At 41.3% G+C, this 23,193-nt stretch overlaps 1 protein-coding gene across 3 annotated transcripts in view; it reads left to right on the top strand.

The window, feature by feature from the left end:
• LOC122560491 (E3 ubiquitin-protein ligase MGRN1-like) overlaps nucleotides 1–23,193 on the top strand; it is a 168,062-nt gene that overhangs the window by 92,435 nt on the left and 52,434 nt on the right. For all 3 annotated transcript variants that reach the window (XM_087998015.1, XM_043711141.2, XM_043711142.2), the window contains exon 6: nucleotides 16,962–17,028. In XM_087998015.1, coding sequence (XP_087854141.1) covers nucleotides 16,962–17,028 — 67 coding nt within the window. The remainder of the gene's footprint in view (nucleotides 1–16,961; nucleotides 17,029–23,193) is intronic.

Here is a 23,193-nt window from a genome sequence, read left to right as displayed (position 1 = left end):
GTAGGACTAATAAATTAAACTGCATTTATTTCAATGCAAGGGGCTTAACAGGGAAGGCAGATGAACTCAGGACATGGTTAGGAACATAGGACTGGGATGTCATAGCAATTACGGAAACATGGCTCAGGGATGGACAGGACTGGCAGCTTAATGTTCCAGGATACAAATGCTACAGGAAGGATAGAAAGGGGGGCAAGAGAGGAGGGGGAGTGGCATTTTTGATAAGGGATAGCATTACAGCTGTGCTGAGGAAAGATATTCCTGGAAGTACATCCAGGGAAGTTATTTGGGTGGAACTGAGAAATAAGAAAGGGATGATCACCTTATTGGGATTGTATTATAGACCCCACCAATAGTCAGAGAGAAATTGAGAAACAAACTTTAGGAGATCTGAGCTATCTGTAAGTATAATAGGGTGATTTTGGTAGGGGATTTTAACTTTCCAATCATCGACTGGGACTGCCATAGTGTTAAAGGTTTAGATGGAGAGGAATTTGTTAAGCCTGTACAAGACAATTTTCTAATTCAGTATGTGGATGTACCTACTAGAGAAGGTGCAAAACTTGACCTACTCTTGGGAAACGAGTCAGGGCAGGTGACTGAGGTGTCAGTGGGGGAGCACTTTGGGACCAGTGACCATAATTCTATTAGATTTAAAATAGTGATGGAAAAGGATAGACCAGATCTAAAAGTTGAAGTTCTAAATTGGAGGAAGGCCAATTTTGACGGTATTAGGCAAGCAACTTTCGAAAGCTGATTGGGGGCAGATGTTTGCAGGTAAAGGTATGGCTGGAAAATGGGAAGCCTTCAGAAATGAGATAATGAGAATCCAGAGAAAGTATGTTCCTGTTAGGGTGCAAGGAAAGGCTGGTAGGTATAGGGAATGCTGGATGACTAAAGAAATTGGGGTTTTGGTTAAGAAAAAGAAGGAAGCAAATGTAAGGTATAGACAGGATAGATTGAGTGAATCCTTAGAGTATAAAGGCAGTAGGAGTATACTTAAGAGAGAAATCAGGAGGGCAAAAAGGGGACATGAGATAGTTTTGGCAAATAGAATTAAGGAGAATTCAAAGGGTTTTTACAAATACGTTAAGGATAAAAGGGTAACTAGGGAGAGAATAGGTCCCCTCAAAGATCAGCAAGGCGGCCTTTGTGTGGAGCCGCAGAAAATGGGGGAGATACTAAAGAAATATTTTGCATCAGTATTGACTGTGGAAAAGGATATGGAAGATATAGACTGTCGGGAATTTAGATGGTGACATCTTGCAAAATGTCCATATTACAGAGGAGGAAGTGCTGGATGCCTTGAAACACATAAAAAGGTGGATAAATCCCCAGGACCTGATCAGGTGTACCCTAGAACACTGTGGGAAGCTAGAGAAGTGATTGCTGGGCCTCTTGCTGAGATATTTGTATCATCGATAGTCACAGGTGAGATGCCGGAAGACTGGAGGTTGGCTAACATGGTGTCACTGTTTAAGAAGGGTGGTAAAGACAAGCCAGGGAACTATAGACCAGTGAGCCTGACTTCGGTGGTGGGCAAGTTGTTGGAGGGAATCCTGTGGGACAGGGTGTACATGTATTTGGAAAGGCAAGGCCTGATTAGGGATAGTGAACATGGCTTTGTGCGTGGGAAATCATGTCTCACAAACTTGATTGAGTTTTTTGAAGAAGTAACAAAGAGGATTGATGAGGGCAGAGCAGTAGATGTGATCTGTATGGATTTCAGTAAGGCGTTCAACAAGGTTCCCCATGGGAGACTGATTAGCAAGGTTAGATCTCATGGAATACAGGGAGAACTAGCCATTTGGATACAGAACTGGCTCAAAGGTGGAAGACAGAGGGTGATGGTGGAGGGTTGTTTTTCAGACTGGAGGCCTATAACCAGTGGAGTGCCACAAGGATCGGTGCTGGGCCCTCTACTTTTTGTCATTTACATAAATGATTTGGATGCGAGCATAAGAGATACAGTTAGTAAGTTTGCAGATGACACCAAAATTGGAGGTGTAGTGGACAACGAAGAGGGTTACCTCAGATTACAACAGGATCTGGACCAGATGGGTCAATGGGCTGAGAAGTGGCAGATGGAGTTTAGTTCAGATAAATGTGAGGTGCTGCATTTTGGGAAAGCAAATCTTAGCAGGACGTATACACTTAATGGTAAGGTCCTAGGGAGTGTTGCTGAACAAAGAGACCTTGGAGTGCAGGTTCAAAGCTCCTTGAAAGTGGAGTCGCAGGTAGATAGGATAGTGAAGAAGGCGTTTGGTATGCTTTCCTTTATTGGTCAGAATATTGAGTACAGGAGTTGCGAGGTCATGTTGCGGCTGTAAAGGACATTGGTTGGATCGTTGTCGGAGTATTGCATGCAGTTCTGGTCTCCTTCCTATCGGGAAGATGTTGTGAAACTTGAAAGCGTTCAGAAAAGATTTACAAGGTTGTTGCCAGGATTGGAGGATTTGAGCTATAGGGAGAGGCTGAACAGGCTGGGGCTGTTTTCCCAGGAGTGTCGGAGGCTGAGGGGTGACCTTCTAGAGGTTTACAAAATTATGAGGGGCATAGATAGGGTAAATAGGCAATATCCTTTCCCTGGGGTCGGGGAGTCCAGAACTAGAGGGCATTGGTTTAGGGTGAGAGGGGAAAGATATAAAAGAGACCTAAGAGGCAACTTTTTCACACAGAGGGTGGTACATGTATGGAATAAGCTGCCAGAGGAAGTGGTGGAGGCTGGTACAATTGCAACATTTAAGAGGCATTTGGATGGGTATATGAATAGGAAGGGTTTGGAGGGATATGGGCTGGGTGCTGGCAGGTGGGACTAGATTGGGTTGGGATATCTGGTCGGCATAGACGGGTTGGACCGAAGGGTCTGTTTCCATGCTATACATCTCTATGACTCTATGACTTATTTTAATCATTGTACCATTTAATCTGGTAGCTTGCTGCTTAAAATGATGCTGGGAAGCAAAACCCTCATGCCATTTTTAAAAGTGCTCATGTTCACATTGTAATGCTGTTATGTATGAGGTTCTGGAAAGTTGGAGCAGGCTGATGGCTGCTTGTTACTGGTGTGAATGCACTGGAACATATTGGCAATTTCCTGTGTTCTACATTTCTGTGGTTCAGTATATAGAGTATTGCCTTGTTTTAGACTTTGCAGTATCATTTGTGAGGAAAGCCAGTATAATTTTTAAGTCTGAATAAATTCAATCTATGCCTACTGTTCAAGCACCACTGAATTCTGGCTTATGATTTCTGATGTTTTTGTAGAATTTTTGAAGAGAACATAGTTTTATTTTGTTATTTAACATTGCATTTGTTCCAAGTTGAAGACAAAGTTGAAACTATTTCTGGAATAAACCAATGGATTAATATTTTCATCCTGTCTGGAGTATTGCATGTTTTTGTTAATTGTTGTGAGCTTTACCAGCAGAATATAACTTTAAGTGAATTGGCTCTGCTTTCTTTTATTCTACTTATGTTTTTGCTCGATAAATTGTAATAAGCTTTGTGGTAGCAACTCTGGGAAGAACTACACAATACTGAATTTTGTCCTTTTGATCTTTTCCTGTTTGTTGTTGATTGAGCTAACTGTTTATGTAATTTTGCAAAAAAAATCATAAATTCAATTGAAAACTGAGCGAGTTATTAAGATATAGGGGTGATTTTTATGTTAAAAATAGTCAATTATTTTGAACACTCGGTTCAAAACAATGGAGCATTCAGAATCCTTAAAATACGCTTGCCCTTTTTAAACTGTAAAGGTCTTGGAGTGTTGTAATGCTGGTTGCTCAAATCTATTCTCACCAGCTATTTAAAAATACTTTGTTTTGATGAAAATAGTTTACCGTGCAAAGAATAGAATACAGTGGCTACAAATGTATTGGAAGCAGACTGCAATTTCTTCATGGAAAATAGGCAAAAGGATAAGTAAATGTTGGTTTTGCTTTATTGTTCTGTCATCTTGCTCACCCATAATTCCATAAATCGCATGTCACAATCTTGTAATCTTGATAACTGGAACAGCTTTATGAGGTTTTCTCCCAACACGGAATTAAGTTCCCTGAGTTCTTTCTGAGGTTGAGCATTATATACATCTAAAAAAACAGCATTGTGATGTGCACCTTTTTATAACTGAAACAAATAAGGGTAATAATCTGGGCACGTAGTGACCTTTTTAAAGGTGCGTTCTGTCCGTGCTTTCATTTTGTTCAGGTGGCTTTGTGATGGCAACCAAGAATTGATTGCAAATCCCAGGCCAACCTTCCATATGTATCAGTACTTGGGGTTAGACGATAAATACAGATTGTTTATTGCTAAATTCTAGCACTGAATTTAAGCTCCCTTGTGTATCATTGGGTCTACAGGTTTGACGAATCAATCTGAGCTTCACCGAACCAGGTATCATTCAGGAACTAATACCATCTATTGTAAAATGATACCATGCTAAAGTTTCCATAAATAACTCTGGCTGTCTTTTCATTGTCCAGTTGCTGCAACCTATAATTTAACATTGTCTAAGAATGCGAGCCATGCCGTTTGTTCCTTTGTACATGATGAATAGCAACAGAAGTCTCTCTTTTAACTAAATTTAAAATCCCGTTGACTGTTTGGTGTTATAATTTCTTCATCTTATTTCATATTTCATGCATTTTAGATCATTTTGATTTTAATTTAGTGGCAGTGTTTGCTGATATCCGCAACTGTGAACAACTACGCATCAGTGCTAATTTGGAAATGCGCATGTGCATGGTTCCAAACAGTGTTTATATATAAATGCAGTACTGCATGCACACAGGAAAGCGTGTGCACTTTTGGAATGGGGTTCAACAGTAGGGAGAGAGGATGCAGGATTTCTTGTCCCCATCTTACCTCTTAATTCCCAATCTCCTTTTATTCCCCCTCAACATTTCCTCAGGTCCCCATCTCAACCGCTCCCTTCCCCACGTACCGAGTACTCCCAACTCTCCTTTACCCAGGGCCCAACCTCTCCATTTCTGCTTTGTGGCCAATTTCCCCCAAAACTGTTCCTATGTATAAGTGTGATTAAAAGTGACACAGAGAACATGTGCTGGTGTCAGCAAATGCAGCCTAATTTTAATATTGTTTGGTCCTGGAAAAGCAATCATGCTGGAAATACTCTCAAAGTTTTGATGAAATCCTGTGTTATCACTGATTGTTTTGCCGGCAGACCTATTGATTTTTTTTCCAGCGTTTTTGATTTTTATTTCAGATTTCCAATGTCAGTATTTTGCTTTTGCACCAATAAAACTGCCCCATTCCTGCTGTAGCAGAATTAACTGTTTCTCTAATTGGATCATTATGAATTGTAACTACAATTGAACAAAAATGTTTGTAATGCATTCTTGAATTTTCTAAAATCTTTGGAACCAGTCTGTAAATTTAATTAATTTTCTCCTTGTTTTTGCATAGGTGTTTGAATTTTACACTATATGAAATTATAATGGCCCAGAATTTGTAGAGTCTTTGACAGCAAATATAACTCAGTTACAGCATGAACGGGGCACTATTATTGGTGCAAAAGCAAAATACTGATATCGGAGATCTGAAAGTGGGCGGCACGGTGGCACGGTGGCACTGCTGCCTCACAGCGCCAGAGACCCGGGTTCAATTCCCGCCTCAGGCGACTGTCTGTCAGTGTGGAGTTTGCACATTCTCCCCGTTTCCTCTGTGTGCTCCGGTTTCCTCCCCTAGTCCAAAAATGTGCAGGTTAGGTGAATTGGCCATGCTAAACTGCCCGTAGTGTTAGGTGAAGGGCTGAAAATGTGTTGCTGGAAAAGCGCAGCAGGTCAGGCAGCATCCAGGGAACAGGAGAATCGACGTTTCGGGCATAAGCCCTTCTTCAGGAATGAGGAAAGTTTGTCCAGCAGGCTAAGATAAAAGGTAGGGAGGAGGGACTTGGGGGAGGGGCGTTGGAAATGCGATAGGTGGAAAGAGGTCAAGGTGAGGGTGATAGGTCAGACTGGGGTGGGGGCGGAGAGGTCAGGAAGAAGATTGCAGGTTAGGAAGGCGGTGCTGAATTCGATGGATTTGACTGAGACAAGGTGGGGGGAGGGGAAATGAGGAAACTGGTGAAATCCGAGTTCATCCCTTGTGGTTGGAGAGTTCCTAGGCGGAAGATGAGGCGCTCTTCCTCCAACCGTCGTGTTGTTGTGGTCTGGCGATGGAGGAGTCCAAAGACCTGCATATCCTTGGTGGAGTGGGAGGGGGAGTTGAAGTGTTGAGCCACAGGGTGGTTGGGTTGGTTGGTCCGGGTGAAGGGGTAAACGTAGAGGAATGGGTCTGGGTGGGTTACGCTTTGGCGGGTTGGTGTGGACTTGTTGGCCCGAAGGGCCTGTTTCCACACTGTAAACAATCTAATCTAATCTAAACTCCTCTGGCCTGACCACAGTTTAGGATTATTCATGTGCTTTATGTTTTGATAGGCTGGCTGAAGCAAGTTTAACATGATTGACCATTATGCCCACTTGATGGTGCCACTGCAGTTTAACGCTTTAGTACCCATTAAATAATGCTAATATTTAGTTGCCTATGAATTGTTGAAGTTCTCTTCACAGAGAACACTAAATCACAATCTCTGTGGTCAATCGTGAATGCTCTTACTTTGTCACTGACTGCAAAGTCTGGGCCATTGTTTCCTTTTATACAACACCAAAAGTGCTTCACAAAATAGTTACTTTGAAGTGATATGGAAGTTCCTATGTGGACAATTTAAATTATAAAATAACTGTATGACTGTTAATGTATAATGATGTTGTTTCTACCCAAAGGAAGTGCACTGCATGTACAATCACTAAGAGAACAAGCAGGATTATTTCTGTGCATTCTAAACTTTTAATTTCATGCACTGTTTCCCAAATGTGTGATGAAGTTGTGAAGTACATTCCTTTAATAAGTACAGTGATGCACTATGTTCTCATTGAAAATCTTTAAAATATGCAGTAAAAATTATTAATAGTTGGCCTTATGTTGATTTTTGAATAATCAGAACAGAATTTTTGGTGATAATGAAATTTATGACTTGAAGCATTTTTTAGGTATTTGGCTACAATTAAAAATTCAATAGAAATAAGAGTCGCTTAAAGTGAATTTTTGATAAACTGTTGAATTTCGCTGTGAAATTGAAGGAAAAATTACATTATCAACAGTACATGGTGAAAGTTTTAAACTGTTTATAATACTTCGCATATTGATTATTATCCTTTCAGGTTCTGTATTAATTACCTATAAAGATCACCACCTTCCTTTTCTCAGCCTCTGTACTGAGCAACTTGTCAAGCTCAGTGGCTCAGATTAATGTGAAACTATCATTAATCCTTTGAAACAGGCAAGGAACTTCTGCAGTTCACGTGTACAAAGTTAAAGGATGTTGTTTTCAGTGATTTTGTGCTTCAGCATTAGGCATGTGTGGAGAATGCCGAAGACTTCAATTAATTAGAAATCAATTAAATGATGAAAGCTTCCACATTGCTCTTAGTCTCATTGTAACATTCTTGAAGAGGTTGTGCCTTGCTGAATAAGAGGAACTGGGTACAGGGAAACCGTGATTCTCCGAATACTTATTATCCAAAATTGCATTATCCGAAGGAGATTTCGAGGTCCCGATAGAAACATTACATCAGAGATGTGCTTCCAACAGTGATCGCATCTTTTGTTTACAGAGGAACCTCGATTTTTCCGAACGTGATGGGCGGCCACTATTTTGTTCGAATAATCGATTATTCGGTTAATTGATTAAATGCCTTTCTCTGGAGTTTTTAAAGTCTGCTCCCTGTTCAGGAGCCTAGCAGAAACTCACAGCGCGCGAGGCCACGCCCCCAACCCCATGCAAGACCGTCCTCCTGCCACCAACCCAGTGCAACACCTCCTCCCCTGCCCCAACACACTCTAACACTGCCCCCGCCCCCAACCCCGTCCAACACCTCCCCGATCCCCAACCCCGTCCAATACTCATCGTCCCAAACCCAGTCCAGCACCCAGTCCCCCGTCCTGTCCTGTCCAACCCCCAACCCTGTACACACCTGCCCCATCTCCGGGGCAGTTGGACTGGACACCAACAACAAGACTGCTGCAGTTGCCTTTTTTAGATTAGATTAGATTCCCTGCAGTGTGGAAACAGGCCCTTCAGCCCAACCAGTCCGCACTGTCCCTCCGAAGAGTAACTCACCCAGACCCATTTCCCTCTGACTATGAGCAATTTAGCATGGCCAATTGACCTGACCTGCACTTGTGGGGTAAGTCTCCAAATAACATACACACACGCAGCCACAGCCACTTTTAACTGCAACTTTTTGACAGGTTTCACCTTTGCCCTGTACAGGACAATGTTGGAGAGATGCTGTGGGGAAAGGGGGGGTTACACCCCTGTGTAGAACTCTAGGGAAAGTGTGGGGAGAGAGAGGGTGGGCAGTCAGTCATTTGGAAACAGTGCCTGTTTAATCACTGTAAACAAAAGACAGGATCACTGTTGGAAACACGTCTTTGATGTAATGTTTCCATCGGGACCTTGATCTCCTTCGGATAATCACGGTTCCTCTGTACAGTGATTAAACAGGCATCGTCTCCAAATGACTGACCTCCCGCCCTTTCTGTCTCCCCACTTTCCCTGGAGTTCTACACACGGGTGTACCCTAACCCCACTGCTTCCCCAGATAATCTCTCCAACATTGTCCTGTACAGGGCAAACCTGGAAATTGTCAAAAAATTGTGAGCGCACACTCTGGAGACTTACCCCACAAAGACGGCAGCAGTCTTGTTGGTGTTGGTGTCCAGTCCGGCTGTCCTGGAGAGGGGGGCGGGGGACGGAGTTGCGGGGGGCAGTGTTGGGGATGGGGGTCATGCGTACTGAGTGCTGCTGCAGTCTCCTGAATGGGGAGCAGACTTCAAAAACTCCGAACCCCAGTGGAAAGGCATTTAATCTATTAACCGAATAATTGATTATCCAAACGAAATGGTGCCCGTCCATCTAGTTCGGATAATCGAGGTTCCCCTGTATTTAGTGACATACAGAGTTCACAATTACTGTTAAATAACCCCTCACCCTGAAGGTTAAAGTTATTAATCCCAAATGTCGCCATTTTGACCAGAAATTCAACTACTCTAAAATATCCTTTTTTTAAAGGATGTGATATTTTATCATCTTTCGCAATCCTCTGTGTCTGTCTCAGTTATTTGTTTAGAACTGCCAAGGATTTGGTTTGTTTTGATTCCTGGTTTATTGTTTGTGGGAATACCTCAGTGTGATTGGCTGTTTCACCTACTTAGAGGAGAAAGTGAGGGCTGCAGATACTGGAGATTAGAGCTGAAAATGTGTTGCTGGAAAAGCGCAGCAGGTCAGGCAGCATCCAAGGAACAGGAGAATCGACGTTTCGGGCATAAGCCCTTCTTCAGGAATGAGGAAAGTGTGTCCAGCAGGCTAAGATAAAAGGTTGGTGAGGAGGGTCTTGGGAGAGGGGCTTTGGAAATGCGATAGGTGAAAGAGGTCAAGGTGATGGTGATGGGCCAGAGTGGGGTGGGGGCGGAGAGGGCAGGAAGAAGATTGCAGGTAAGGAAGGCGGTGCTGAGTTTGTACTGACACGGTCCTGTCCCCCTAGTCCAAGAACTCCCCATCTACGTTCGGGACACCACCCACGCCCTCCACCTCCTCCATGATTTTCGCTTCCCCGGTCTCCAACGCCTTATCTTCACCATGGACATCCTGTCCCTGTACAGTTCGAACTCAGCACCGCCTTCCTAACCTGCAATCTTCTTCCTGACCTCTCTGCCCCCACCCCACTCTGGCCCATCACCCTCACCTTGACCTCCCTCCACCTATCGCATTTTCAAAGCCCCTTCCCCAAGTCCCTCCTCCCGACCTTTTATCTTAGCCGGCTGGACACACTTTCCTCATTCCTGAAGAAGGGCTTATGCCCGAAACGTCGATTCTCCTGTTCCTTGGATGTTGCCTGACCTGCTGCGCTTTTCCAGCAACACATTTTCAACTGTTTCACCTACTTAATAGTGCACTTAATGGTGGACACATAAATATGCCCTAGCTTTGTCATCCAAAATAAATGTCAAGAAAGAGGACGTCCGTAGCACAGATATTACTAGGATCTGGTGGACAGCTTTCTTTGAGTCCAGAGTGAACATCCTTACTTCACTGCTGACCTCAATCAAGTCTCATAATTTCAGTTCGGCCTTGACTTTCTTACTGTCTTTTCTGAAATTTTTTTTAACCTCTGTAAACCACCACTTCTGTGTAAGGTCTCCATGTTGTGTTTACGTCACCCACTCTGTATTGTGGCGATTTCTACTTTGTCGTCACTATAAGGAGAAAGATAAAATCACCCCCCCCCCCATCGTTTTCCATTAGTTTCTAGTAGATTGTATGGTTCTAAGTTTACTAATATTAAATTCCAACTGAGATATTACTTTTATTTATACAGTTCATTCTACATCTTGCTAATACCTCAAAAGCTTTAGTTGTTTAATAAATTAACACTTCTGATTTTAGTACAATTTGCAGGTTTTCATGTCAGTCTCTTGACCAAATCTAAATTATTGATCTACATATTGAATTGCTCTCCATTCTGAACTACACTTAGTGGAGTTAAGGGATTTTTTTTCTCTGTTTTCTGCCTTCTGGTGAATTGTTAATCAAGTTTTGTTTTGCTTTTCCCAATTAATCTTCTCCAGTAATTCCATGTGTACTTTGTCTCAGCCGACTATATGTGACTGATGGAGTTAAGGTTTAGAAATGAGATGATGTTCGTTTTGATAAGTGGATTTAAAAAAGAGTAGAATATTTTTTAAATGGTTAGAAAGTTTTTAAGTTTGATGTTCAGAATAATTTGAGTGTTCTTGTAAAAGAAACAAAAAGCTAATATATAAGTGCAGCAAGTAACTAATGAATCAAATGATATGTTGGCCTTTATTGCAAGGGTAAAGCAGTCCTATTGTAATTGTGCATGGTTTTTCATGGTTTTTGATGCTGTCACAACCACACCATGGGTGTTCACAGAGTGGTCCATGAACTGCAAATTTCTATAGCTTATTTGAGTATTCCATAACCAGCATCAAAGGTTTCACACTCAAGTCACAGGTCCTTTACTTTGCAAAACTATTGTTCTACGTTCTTCAAGTGAAGATCATAAAAGTATGAACAACAAAGTTGAAATGACACAAGCAAATGCAATGAATTGCAAATGACTCCCATTTTGATTGATGCTGAAATGATAATCTGTCTGCATTTTTGGAAATGTTGTGAATTAAAAAACTGCTGTGTGCCTACAGGGGGATATTTTATTATATCCACTTTAAATGGACAGATTAGCTTTGTTTTTACAATCATGACTGTCAGATCTCACCTGGAGCACTCTGCTCAGTTTTATATTTAAGATGTTCTATTTAATTGTATTTAGTTTAAATTATAATTAAATGTGCTGTATTTAAGAAAGGACTTGCTTGCATTGCAGGTAGTGCAGTGAAGATGCAATTTGGAATTGAAGTTTAATCCGAGTTTGAGAGAATGCAACACAATTGATATACAGCAAAAAGCGTACATACCATGATAATTAGGGAATACTGGTCCAGATTGGCAGGATGATCGACATGCAAAAACAGTTCATTCTTCCTCCTCCTTCTATTTCGCTTCAATATCCAAGGCTTCTTGATTTCTTTAAACACTCATGAGTGTTGCTCCAAGTCTTTTATGTCAAAGGCTGTTTGTAAGGTTTGTTAACAAGCTGATCACAATGATTATTCAGTTCTACGACTCATCCTTTAACAGGCAGCGAGCTATGATGTATTTCACTAAAGTAACTGCTACTTTCAGACACTAAGGAATTCATACTTCAGGCATCTTAATTAAGCAAGGTTAAATTAAAAGCCTAGCACAGTTTGTAGGAATATCTATTCATTCATTTATCCAACTGTGGCCCTTTGTTGAGCCTAACAACCCCACTGGCCTTGTTTCTATGGAAATGAAACCTTACGCAGTTTTCAGTAAAACAAAGCTCTCAGAGCAAACCTATTGCTTTGTCTATTTTAAGCAGATTTTGTGTATGTAAAACCTAAACCTGTTTCTAATTTCTAGCACTGGGTTATTCTTAATTGTGAGGTTGGCTGAATTAGGCCTTTACATTGAGGAGTTCAGAAAAATGGGAGGTGATCTTACTGACACCTTTAAGATTCTGAGGTGGTTGGGGGATTGAGAAGGCAGATGCTGAGACTATAAGATTCCTCGCTGCACAGTCTTGGAATGATGGACCAATCAGTTACAGCTAAGATGACAAGAAACTTGCTTGCTGATGCTTGTGAATGTTTGAAATTCAGTCGGGTTGGAAATACTCAGTCGTCAAGTCTGTTCATAACTGAGATTGAAAGATCTCGGGACTGTGGGTTAATAGAGGGATGTTGAATTGAGCATGCAAGTATAATTAAGATTAAAGCTCAAACATGATTGATTGAATGTTGGAATAGGCTTATCCACATATGAATTGGAGAAGTTTTAGGCCACTTAACCCTTTAAGCATGCTCCACCATTCAATACGATCATGGCTGGCTTATTCGTGTTCCAAATTCCACATTCTGATCTCTCCCTGATTAACTTTTGATTCCCCCTGCCTATCAAGAATCTGCTTACATAATAGACACTCCCTGCTATCTGTTTTTACATTTTTAACTGGCGTCCTCTTATATTCTGGTTTATTAATGGTGTTTAGCCTTTTAGTCATTGATGATTGTTGTTGATTGGTCAGAATGCAATCATTTGATCAGCTGCTCACTTTTGTGCATTGGCATACTTTCTCCTCAAATTTGATTCTTTTTTACTATTTTAGTAAAATGTGAATGGTGGCTGCTTCTCTCAGAATTTATCTTTATAGTAGCAATGTAATTATTCTGAGTAGTGTGAAATTGCCTGTCATTGCTTCTGTACTGATCCATGTACCAGACTATTCATGCCTATGTAATTGTCGTCTTATAAATTTTAAATACTAGTCTTAGACCTTTTCTCTCTCTCAGTCTGGATGAAAATACGGTCAGATGACCACAGTTACCTGATGTCATACTCTGAGGTCATTTGTTAACCCTGCCACACTACACAATACCAAGTTAATGTATAATTTGCTTAGTTTCAAAAAATGTTGCTCCAAGAAATTAAACAGAGGTGTTCTATGAAATTTCTTTAAGGCTACACTTACCAACCTGAAGTTTTCAATTTGTATATAGATTGCAGTCATTCATAGTTATTGCTGAAGGGTCATATTGTCACTTTTGCCCAATGTATTTTCACTTATAAAGTCCACAAATATTACAATTCTGTAATGCTTAAAATCTCATGAAAGAATGAAGACGATTGTCAATAACTTTTGCCATAAATGATTTGAATGTGAATATAGGAAGCATGGTTAGTAAGTTTGCGGATGACAACAAAATAGATGGTGTAGTGGACAGTGAAGAAGATTATCTAGAGTACAGTGGGACCTTGGTCAGATGGGCCAGTGGGCCAATGAGTGGCAGAAGGAGTTTACTTTAGATAAATGTGAGGTGTTGCATTTTGTAAGGCAAACCAGGGCAGGGCTTGTACACTTATTGGTAATGTTCTTGGGTAATGTTGCTGAACATGGAGACCTTGGAGTGCAGGTTCATAGTTCCATGAACATGGAGTCACAGGTACATAGGATAATGAAGAATACGTTTAGCACACACTTCCTTCCTTGGTCAGCCATGATGTGGAGGAGTCGGTGTTAGACTGGGGTGTGCCTATAGGGGGATATTTTATTATATCCATTTTAAATGGACAGATTAGCTTTGTTTTTACAATCATGACTGTCAGATCTCCCTGGAGCACTCTGCTCAGTTTTATATTTAAGATGTTCTATTTAATTGTATTTAGTTTAAATTATAATTAAATGTGCTGTATTTAAGAAAGGACTTGCTTGCATTGCAGGTAGTGCAGTGAAGATGCAATTTGGAATTGAAGTTTAATCCGAGTTTGAGAGAATGCAACACAATTGATATACAGCAAAAAGCGTACATACCATGATAATTAGGGAATACTGGTCCAGATTGGCAGGATGATCGACATGCAAAAACAGTTCATTCAAACAGTGTTAGACTGGGGTAGACAAAGTTAAAAATCACACAACACCAGGTTATAGTCCAACAGGTTTATCTGGAAGTACTAGCTTTCAAAGAGCTGATCCTTTATCAGGTAGCTGTGGAACAGGATCATAAGGCACAGTATTTATAGCAAATGATTAGTGTCATGCAAGCCAAATAGGACCAGTTCAGATTGAGATGTCTGGTTGGCATGGACAAGTTGGACTCTGAAGGATTTGTTTCGTTACTGTATGACTCTATCAGGGCTAGCTCCTTGCACCTATTTTCTTCTTTTTGAATTATGTAATAACTTCTTCCTTCACTAAAGCTCTTAAAAATTTCTAAAAATCACACAACGCCAGGTTGTAGTCCAACAGTCCAATATTCTCTACAACCACCTGATGAAGGAGCAGCACTCTGAAAGCCCCATTGAACCTTCGTGCTTCATCAATTTTTAGTTTAACTAGTTTACCCATAATTTTCCTTTAATACATTAGAATCCAGACCATCCCAACCACTTAAGGAAAAAAAACCAGATAAATTGGTTTCTTTAGCAGAATAATATTACTTATAAAAACCAAGTACTACAAAGGCTTGAAATCTGAAACAACAACTCTGTTTTAAGTACTTGGCAAGTCGGGCAGCATCTGTGAAGAGAGAAGCAGAATTAATGTTTTCAGTCAATGACATCCATCAGGACTGTCTAAGTCCTTGGAGCTGTTTGATAGCTGAGTGTTGGGGTGAAAGAAGCCCACAAACAATATTTCTTTGGTACAGCTGAAAAATATTGGAGCTTGGAAAGCCAGGGTTGTTGCCACTATAGTCAAACTGTGTCTGCTGAAATTGTGTATGACAATATGTTGGAGTAGAGCTTTTGGGAATCCAGTGGAATGCAGTCTTGGATCACAAGGGTGAATTCATGGAGGCGGTGTATTTTGAGCAAGTTCTGAGGCTCAGTCTTCAAAATGAAGAATGTAAATGTCTTGTGTTAATCATATCTGTGGGAACTTTCTTGATTTGCATTTGCTACTTGATATACTGTATGGTATGTTCAGCATTGTTTACCTGTTAACTTTACTTCCCTTGTTAATTCCAGCTGTTTGAATATTATGTGGCTCTGTGTAATTATATATGTTATTTGTGTATTAGAATGTTTTACTATTTTAACTTTAGAACATAGAACATAGAACAATACAGCACAGAACAGGCCCTTCGGCCCACGATGTTGTGCCGAACTTCTAACCTAGATTAAATACCCATCCATGTACCTATCCAAATGCCGCTTAAAGGTCGCCAATGATTCCGACTCTACCACTCCCACGGGCAGCGCATTCCATGCCCCCACCACTCTCTGGGTAAAGAACCCACCCCTGACATCTCCCCTATACCTTCCACCCTTCACCTTAAATTTATGTCCCCTTGTAACACTCTGTTCTACCTGGGGAAAAAGTTTCTGACTGTCTACTCTATCTATTCCTCTGATCATCTTATAAACCTCTATCAAGTCACCCCTCATCCTTCGCCGTTCCAACGAGAAAAGGCCGAGAACTCTCAACCTATCCTCGTACGACTTCCTCTCCATTCCAGGCAACATCCTGGTAAATCTTCTCTGCACCCTCTCCAAAGCTTCCACATCTTTCCTAAAGTGAGGCGACCAGAACTGCACACAGTACTCCAACTGTGGCCTAACCAAAGTCCTGTACAGCTGCAACATCACTTCACGACTCTTGAATTCAATCCCTCTGCTAATGAACGATAATACTCCATAGGCCTTCTTACAAACTCTATCCACCTGAGTGGCAACCTTCAAAGATCTATGTACATAGACCCCAAGATCCCTCTGTTCCTCCACCTGACTAAGAACCCTACCATTAACCCTGTATTCCGCATTCTTATTTGTTCTTCCAAAATGGACAACCTCACACTTGGCAGGGTTGAACTCCATCTGCCACTCCTCAGCCCAGCTCTGCATCATATCTAAGTCCCTCTGCAGCCGACAACAGCCCTCCTCACTGTCCACAACTCCACCTATCTTCGTATCATCTGCAAATTTACTGACCCACCCTTTGACTCCCTCATCTAACTTTGTACAATGAAGTTTATATTTTGCTCAAAATCTGAAATCTCGTGAATCTTTTCTCTTAGGCAATGTTTTAAATCCTCAGATACTTATTATTCTAAACATAAAAGGTTACTAGCCTGACCAGAACATAAATTAGGTAGTCTTCATATTCATAATAATCAAGAATCAGAACACACTGACCCCCACAAATTAATAATATTAAAAAATAGTGTGTCAGCAGTTGTGTGGTGACATGAAGTATTGCACAAGATAACTCATTTATTTCTTTATGAAAATGTGCTCACTGTTTGTAGTCCAGTGTATCAATATCTCTTTCCATCTCCTTTTAAGGTAGCTTTCTCTGTCTTTCCAAAATTTATTAGACGCACACAAATTTCTAATTCTTCAATTATGGTACATTTTTAATATGTAAAGTCAGTACGTTTATAAATTACTAGGTAATCTTCTGCAGTGTTACTCATAGAGGAGTTTTAGCTGGCTTAGTTGAATTTACAGCGCTATTTCTGGCGCATCCGTTCTTAAATATTATTGCAGTGTTATCTTTTGAATTCAGTAGTCCGGGAATGTTACAGCATGTTTATTTCAATGTAGTAAGTGTCGTAATTTGACTATCTTTAACATCTTAAAAGATGATGTTTTGTTTAATAGTTTTTATTTTGTCATAAACCTTAGGGTGTTCATCTTTCAAAAGATTTTTGTAAGTTTTGCAGTATTTTTAAAGCTTTGTTTAAAACTTATGAATTTTTTTTGACTGCCTTTTTCTTTTACCTTTTAGTTAAACTTTGATCTAGACAAAGGAGTTTTTCCTTTAGTCATTCGGGCAGTGGTTGATGAAGTGGATGGTAAGTAATGCTGTTTAATGTGCTGTAAGCCTAAAGTTTTACATTGCAGAAGCATCAAATTTGTTTTTTTAAGTAATGTTTTTGTGGAAGGGTGTAATTTTCAAATATTTATCTTGAAGAAAATTGAGATATGGTGGTGGACTGCTAGAGTATTAGACTATACGTTTAGGTCTGTAATGATTAGTTCCTGATGCTGGTTTGATTTTTTTTTAAAGCATATGCTCTCCCCACTGCTTAATGTTTGAATTAACACAAACCCATTACAAGTATTGGACAATGTATTATCTTTTGCGACATTGCTCAAGAATCAGCAGGAAACATCTGGGCCCAAGTCCTCTACTATTCTGCGTTATAACATTGCACAGTCACTTCTCCCTATTTGAACCAATAGCTGGCTGACTCAAAATGGTAAAAAGGTAAAAACAAAATGGAAGAGTGCCACCAGTTGAGCTATTGTTGAAACTTACACATTGCTCCCAATCTTGAGAGCCCTTTTATCAAGCAACAATATTGAATATGTTTTGAAAATTCAGGTTTTTTATTTTTTCAGGCTATTATTAATGTTAGAGAATCTCACGATCCCAACTGAAATCCCCGCGACAATGTCTTTCTTGAAGACCTAATGTACTTTCTTGAAGACCTACTATATACTGAGTTTTTCAAGCACAGTGTGTTGAGTACAGCCATTTCTCAGTTCTCTTTTTGTTGTGAACAGCTGAAGTGATATGCTATTTGATATAATCCACCTGTTGTTGAGACATGCAGCCTACATACCTGGCATCAAACTGGCACTTGAATTTATATACATGTTACTTCTTTGTGCTCTATTAGTGTCTCTGATAGTGCCTTTTCAGCTTGATTCTCATCCTGCTACTAGACAATGCAACTCCTTTTGCTCCACACTGTAGGGAATCTAATCTAATCTAATGCTGTGTATTAGCAGCTTGAAATGGTTAGTTTTAACTGTTGTTGAAACTCTAAAAAACAATTTACCTTTAATCTGAGGTAGCCTGAATACTTTTCAATACTTCAAATGGCTCCTTTGGCCCACTCGTGAGTCTGCACAACGTATAGTAAGCAACAGATCTTAGGAAGGGTTACCGGACTCCATGTTAGCTGTGCTTTCTCTCCACATGCACTGCCAGGCCTGCAACATTTATCCAGAAATTTCTGTTTTTGGTTTGCTTAGCAACAGTCTAATTGGGGAAGCCATTATCCTACATGGTAGCTTTGTGCCGTCTTTCAGCATCAAGCTTGCACAGTGAGCAAATGACACAGGCCCTACTTTGCACAGTGAGCAAATGACACAGGCCCTACTTCCAAGGTGGTTAATGAGGCCAATCTTATAGTACCTGGAGCTGTTGGAATTTCAAGGTACACGTTGTTAGGAAAAGTGAACTTTGGGGAGATAGTGGTAGAGAACTCATTAGTGAATTTCTCAGCTAATACATAGAGGAAAGACTTCATTAGACTATTCCATTTCAAAAGTGAATTTGAGTACATTTGAAGCTGAAGTTGTAGAAGGAGTTAATGTGCACCTGTAGATTCAAAAATAGTTAACGTGTCATCTTTGCATTGAGGTATAAATTAGGTAGGAATTTGCAGGTTACTCCATCAAAAACTGGTTTCTTGTGAAAACTAACAAAGTGAGCTTTTGGGATGGGGAAGAGTCGCGCTGTGACAGCTATTACTGCCGTAGCCACTGATCATGGTGGTGTCTTATGCCAGCTCATGGATTCTGTTCCATTTTCATCTGTCATCAGGTATGCTAATTGGAGATCCAGACCTTAATGCCATACTCATTAGGATTCTTGAAGTGAAGCTTTTGAGGTCCTACTCAGCTTGTGATTTGACTCTGTCTAACCAGAAAATCTGTGGATATGCCACCATCTTCCACATTGCAAGCATTGCCAGAGTAGTTCATAGAAGTTCATGGAATCTCTACAGTACAGAAAACGGCCATTCGGCCCATCAAGTCTGCACCGACCCTGCGAAGAAATCCCAAACTTAGCATGGCTAAGTTACCTAGCTTGCACATCCCAGGACAATATAGGGCAATTGAGCATGGCCAATCTATCTTTGGACTGTGGGAGGAAACTAGGGTACCAATGCAGATATAGAGAGAACATGCAAATTTCACACAGTCACCCAAGCTGAAATGGAACATGGGTTCCTGAGGCAGGAGTGCCAACCACTGTGCCACCATGCAGCCCCAAATCTCAACTTCTGCTAGTTGAGAGTCAACATACCAAGGACTTTTGTGTTCAAGAGGACTGGTGCATTTATGACTTGGTCCTTTCATGAGATATCCAGAATGCACTGCAAAGGGCTAAAATGGGACTGTCCTCTAGCACTATTCCTGTGTCGAAGCAGGACTATGACCAGTATCTGTGCAATTTCTACACTTTCCGTCAGCATCCTATGATGAATCCCATATTATCCTGAAAATTTATCAACTTCGCATCCAGTCAGTCTTTCTAGTATTTCCTCCTTTATTTTTACCCCATTCAGTATCTCAATTACCTGCTATTTAACTAGCCTTTGTCTGTGTCTTCTTCCTTGATATCCCATCCTCTGTTTCAACTGTTTCTTATTAATTTGGATGCAAGATCATAGCGACGTACAGCACGGAAACAAACCCTTCAGTCCAGCTCGTCCATGCTGACCCGATATTCTAAACTAATCTAGTCCCATTTGCCAGCACTTGGCCCATATCCTTAAGTTCCATGGAGTATCATTTCTACTTCTAGAGGTGTTCCTATATGGACCTTGACAACTAAATCCTTGCTCTCCTGTTCCAAGTTCTTTGCTAACTACCAGGAAATGTTCTTAAACCTGGTACCAAGCAGGTAACCAAATCCTTTAGGTTATGGCTGCAGGAAGCTGTATCTATTCCCCTGATCACAACATCCATAATCACTACTGCGTTCCTTATGCATAAAATACAAGAGCACGAGATTGAATATGTCACAAAATAAATTAGCTCCGTTGAATAAGGTGACTAGAAGGAGTGCTGAATGGGAGTGTTTTGAATGTAGCTCAGTTGATGCCAAATCACTTATTAATATGAAATTAGTGTTTGAAAGACTTCAGTAAAAATGTTTGGGGGTGGGGATACAAATTGTAGGTCAGTGTGGTGCCCTTGCCTGACAGCCATGTACATGTAGTTGATTTATTTGATTTTGATTGATTTATCTACTTAATGTCATGTACCAAAGTACAGTGAAAAGCTTTGTTTATGAGCAGTACAGGCAGATCAGGTAGGTAAGAGGGGTTTGCTGCATAAGAACTATTGGAAGCTTCCTGTACCTTGCCAATGCAATGTCATTGAGTTCATTTCTAACATCAATGCAACTGTCCCGGTGGAAATCAACCAATTCATTGTAAGCCAGAAATTGAATCTAAAGCCTTGCCGGTTTGCATGGCTAAGCTACTTATAGGCTTATCCATTCAAGCTGTTGGTGAACTTCAATCCATATATCTGATTTAAAGTCATGTTCATTCCTGCTTAATGATCATGAATCATTCATTCTTATTAACATAAACTTTGGTACACGCTAATTTAAAGTTTTATTATGAGAGTGACCTCTGGTATTTATTAACATTTCAAGGTGAAGGAAAAAATGGAAGCAAAACCGATCTGTTCAACTTCTGATTCTGTTGATAATTAAAATCAAGTCCAGGTGTAATTTTAGACTTGGGCACATACACACTAGAGTAAACATCCCATGTTAGTGCTAAATTAAAGAAAACCTGGTTAGATTACTTCAATAGAATTGATTTCAATAAAGGTCGAGTCCCATAGCCTTTACATGTGAATTTTTAAGTTTGGCCTCAGTCAGAACTTATGATTGATACCAATAGCTGTTATCCAGGCACGGATGTGATATTTTAATGTAATATAAGTTGTAGGAAGCTGGAATCGTAGTAATATTTGAACAAGAGTAGGCCTTTATCTCTCTGCATGTTTTTCATCACTCAGTGAAAGCATGGCTGATCTGCAGTCTAACTCTATGTAAGCAACTTTTCCCGTAGCCTTTACTACATCAGATTTACAAAAATCTTTCAATCTCTGTTTTAAAATAAAAGTTCATCCAGCATCAATAGCTATTTACTGAAGAAAGTTCTAAACTTCTACTTTGTTCATATAAGGAGTGTTTTCTAATTTAATTCCTGAAAGATTCGTTTCTAACTTTAGACTGTACCTATATCCTAGCCTCTGCAGCCAGTGGAAGTCAGTCATAGAGAAAGTCTACAGCACAGAGAAAGGCCCTTTGGCCTATTGCATCCATGCTGGTAAAACACAATCACTTAACTATTCTAATCCCAACTTCCAGCGCTTGATCCATAGCCTTATATGCCTCAGAATCCCAAGTGTGCATCTAAATACTTAAGTGTTATGAGGGTTTCTGACTCTACCCCCCCCCCCCCCCCCTTACAGGAAGTGAGTTCCAGTTCCCACCATACTCTGATCCCTTTTAAACCTTCTGCCCCTTGCCTTCAATCTATTTCCCTTGTCATTGATTCCCTTCAAGAGGAATTGTTTCTTCCTGCCTATGCCATTTATACCCCTCATAATTTTATACATCCCTTTCAATCTTCTCTGCTGTGAGGGAACAACCCCAGTCTGTCCAATATGTCTTCACAACTGAAATTCTCCAGCCCAGGCAACATCCTGGTAAATCTCCACAACTTAGTCCATCTGATAATGCAGATTCCAGAACACTCCAGCTGTGGTCTAACTAACATTTTCTACAAGGTAAAAACAATGACTGCAGATGCTGGAAACCAGATTCTGGATTAGTGGTGCTGGAAGAGCACAGCAGTTCAGGCAGCATCCAAGGAGCAGTGAAATTGACGTTTCGGGCAAAAGCCCTTCATCAGGAATAAAGGCAGAGAGCCTGAAGGGTGGGGGTGGGGAGAAAGTAGCATAGAGTACAATAGGTGAGTGGGGGAGGGGATGAAGGTGATAGGTCAGGGAGGAGAGGGTGGAGTGGATAGGTGGAAAAGGAGACAAGTCCGGACAAGTCATGGGGACAGTGCTGAGCTGGAAGTTTGGAACTAGGGTGAGGTGGGGGAAGGGGAAATGAGGAAACTGTTGAAGTCTACATTGATGCCCTGGGGTTGGAGTGTTCAGAGGCGGAAGATGAGGCGTTCTTCCTCCAGGTGTCTGGTGGTGAGGGAGCGGCGGTGAAGGAGGCCCAGGACCTCCATGTCCTCGGCAGAGTGGGAGGGGGAGTTGAAATGTTGGGCCACGGGGCGATGTGGTTGATTGGTGCGGGTGTCCCGGAGATGTTCCCTAAAGCGCTCTGCTGGGAGGCGCCCAGTCTCCCCAATGTAGAGGAGACCGCATTGGAGCAACGGATACAATAAATGATATTAGTGGATGTGCAGGTAAAACTTTGGATGTGGAAGGCTCCTTTAGGGCCTTGGATAGAGGTGAGGGAGGAGGTGTTGGCGCAGGTTTTGCAGTTCCTGTGGTGGCAGGGGAAGGTGCCAGGATGGGAGGGTGGGTTGTAGGTGGGCGTGGACCTGACCAGGTAGTCACGGAGGGAACGGTGTTTCCAGAAAGCGGAAAGGGGTGGGGAGGGAAATATATCCCTGGTGGTGGGGTCTTTTTGGAGGTGGCGGAAATGTCGGTGGATGATTTGGTGTATGCGAAGGTTGGTAGGGTGGAAGGTGAGCACCAGGGGCGTTCTGTCCTTGTTACGGTTGGAGGGGTGGGGTCTGAGGGCAGTGGTGTGGGATGTGGACGAGATGCGTTGGAGGGCATCTTTAACCACATGGGAAGGGAAATTGCGATCTCTAAAGAAGGAGGCCATCTGGTGTGTTCTGTGGTGGAACTGGTCCTCCTGGGAGCAGATACGGCGGAGGCGGAGGAATTGGGAATATGGAATGGCATTTTTGCAAGAGGAAGGGTGGGAAGAGGTGTAATCCAGGTAGCTGTGGGAATCGGTGGGTTTGTAAAAAATGTCAGTGTCAAGTCGGTCATCATCAATGGAGATGGAGAGGTCCAGGAAAGGGAGGGAGGTGTCAGAGATGGTCCAGGTAAATTTGAGGTCAGGGTGGAATGTGTTGGTGAAGTTGATGAATTGCTCAACCTCCTTGTGGGCGCACGAGGTGGTGCCAATGCAGTCATCAATGTAGCGGAGGAAGAGGTGGGCA

The sequence above is a fragment of the Chiloscyllium plagiosum genome, unplaced genomic scaffold (genome assembly GCF_037043375.1).
Source record: "Chiloscyllium plagiosum isolate Xiang-an unplaced genomic scaffold, Cpla_swu_hap1 HiC_scaffold_20, whole genome shotgun sequence".
NCBI classification, from domain to species: Eukaryota; Metazoa; Chordata; class Chondrichthyes; order Orectolobiformes; family Hemiscylliidae; genus Chiloscyllium; species Chiloscyllium plagiosum.
Note: the sequence above shows the minus strand (reverse complement) of the source record. Positions and strands in the feature narration are given on the sequence as shown.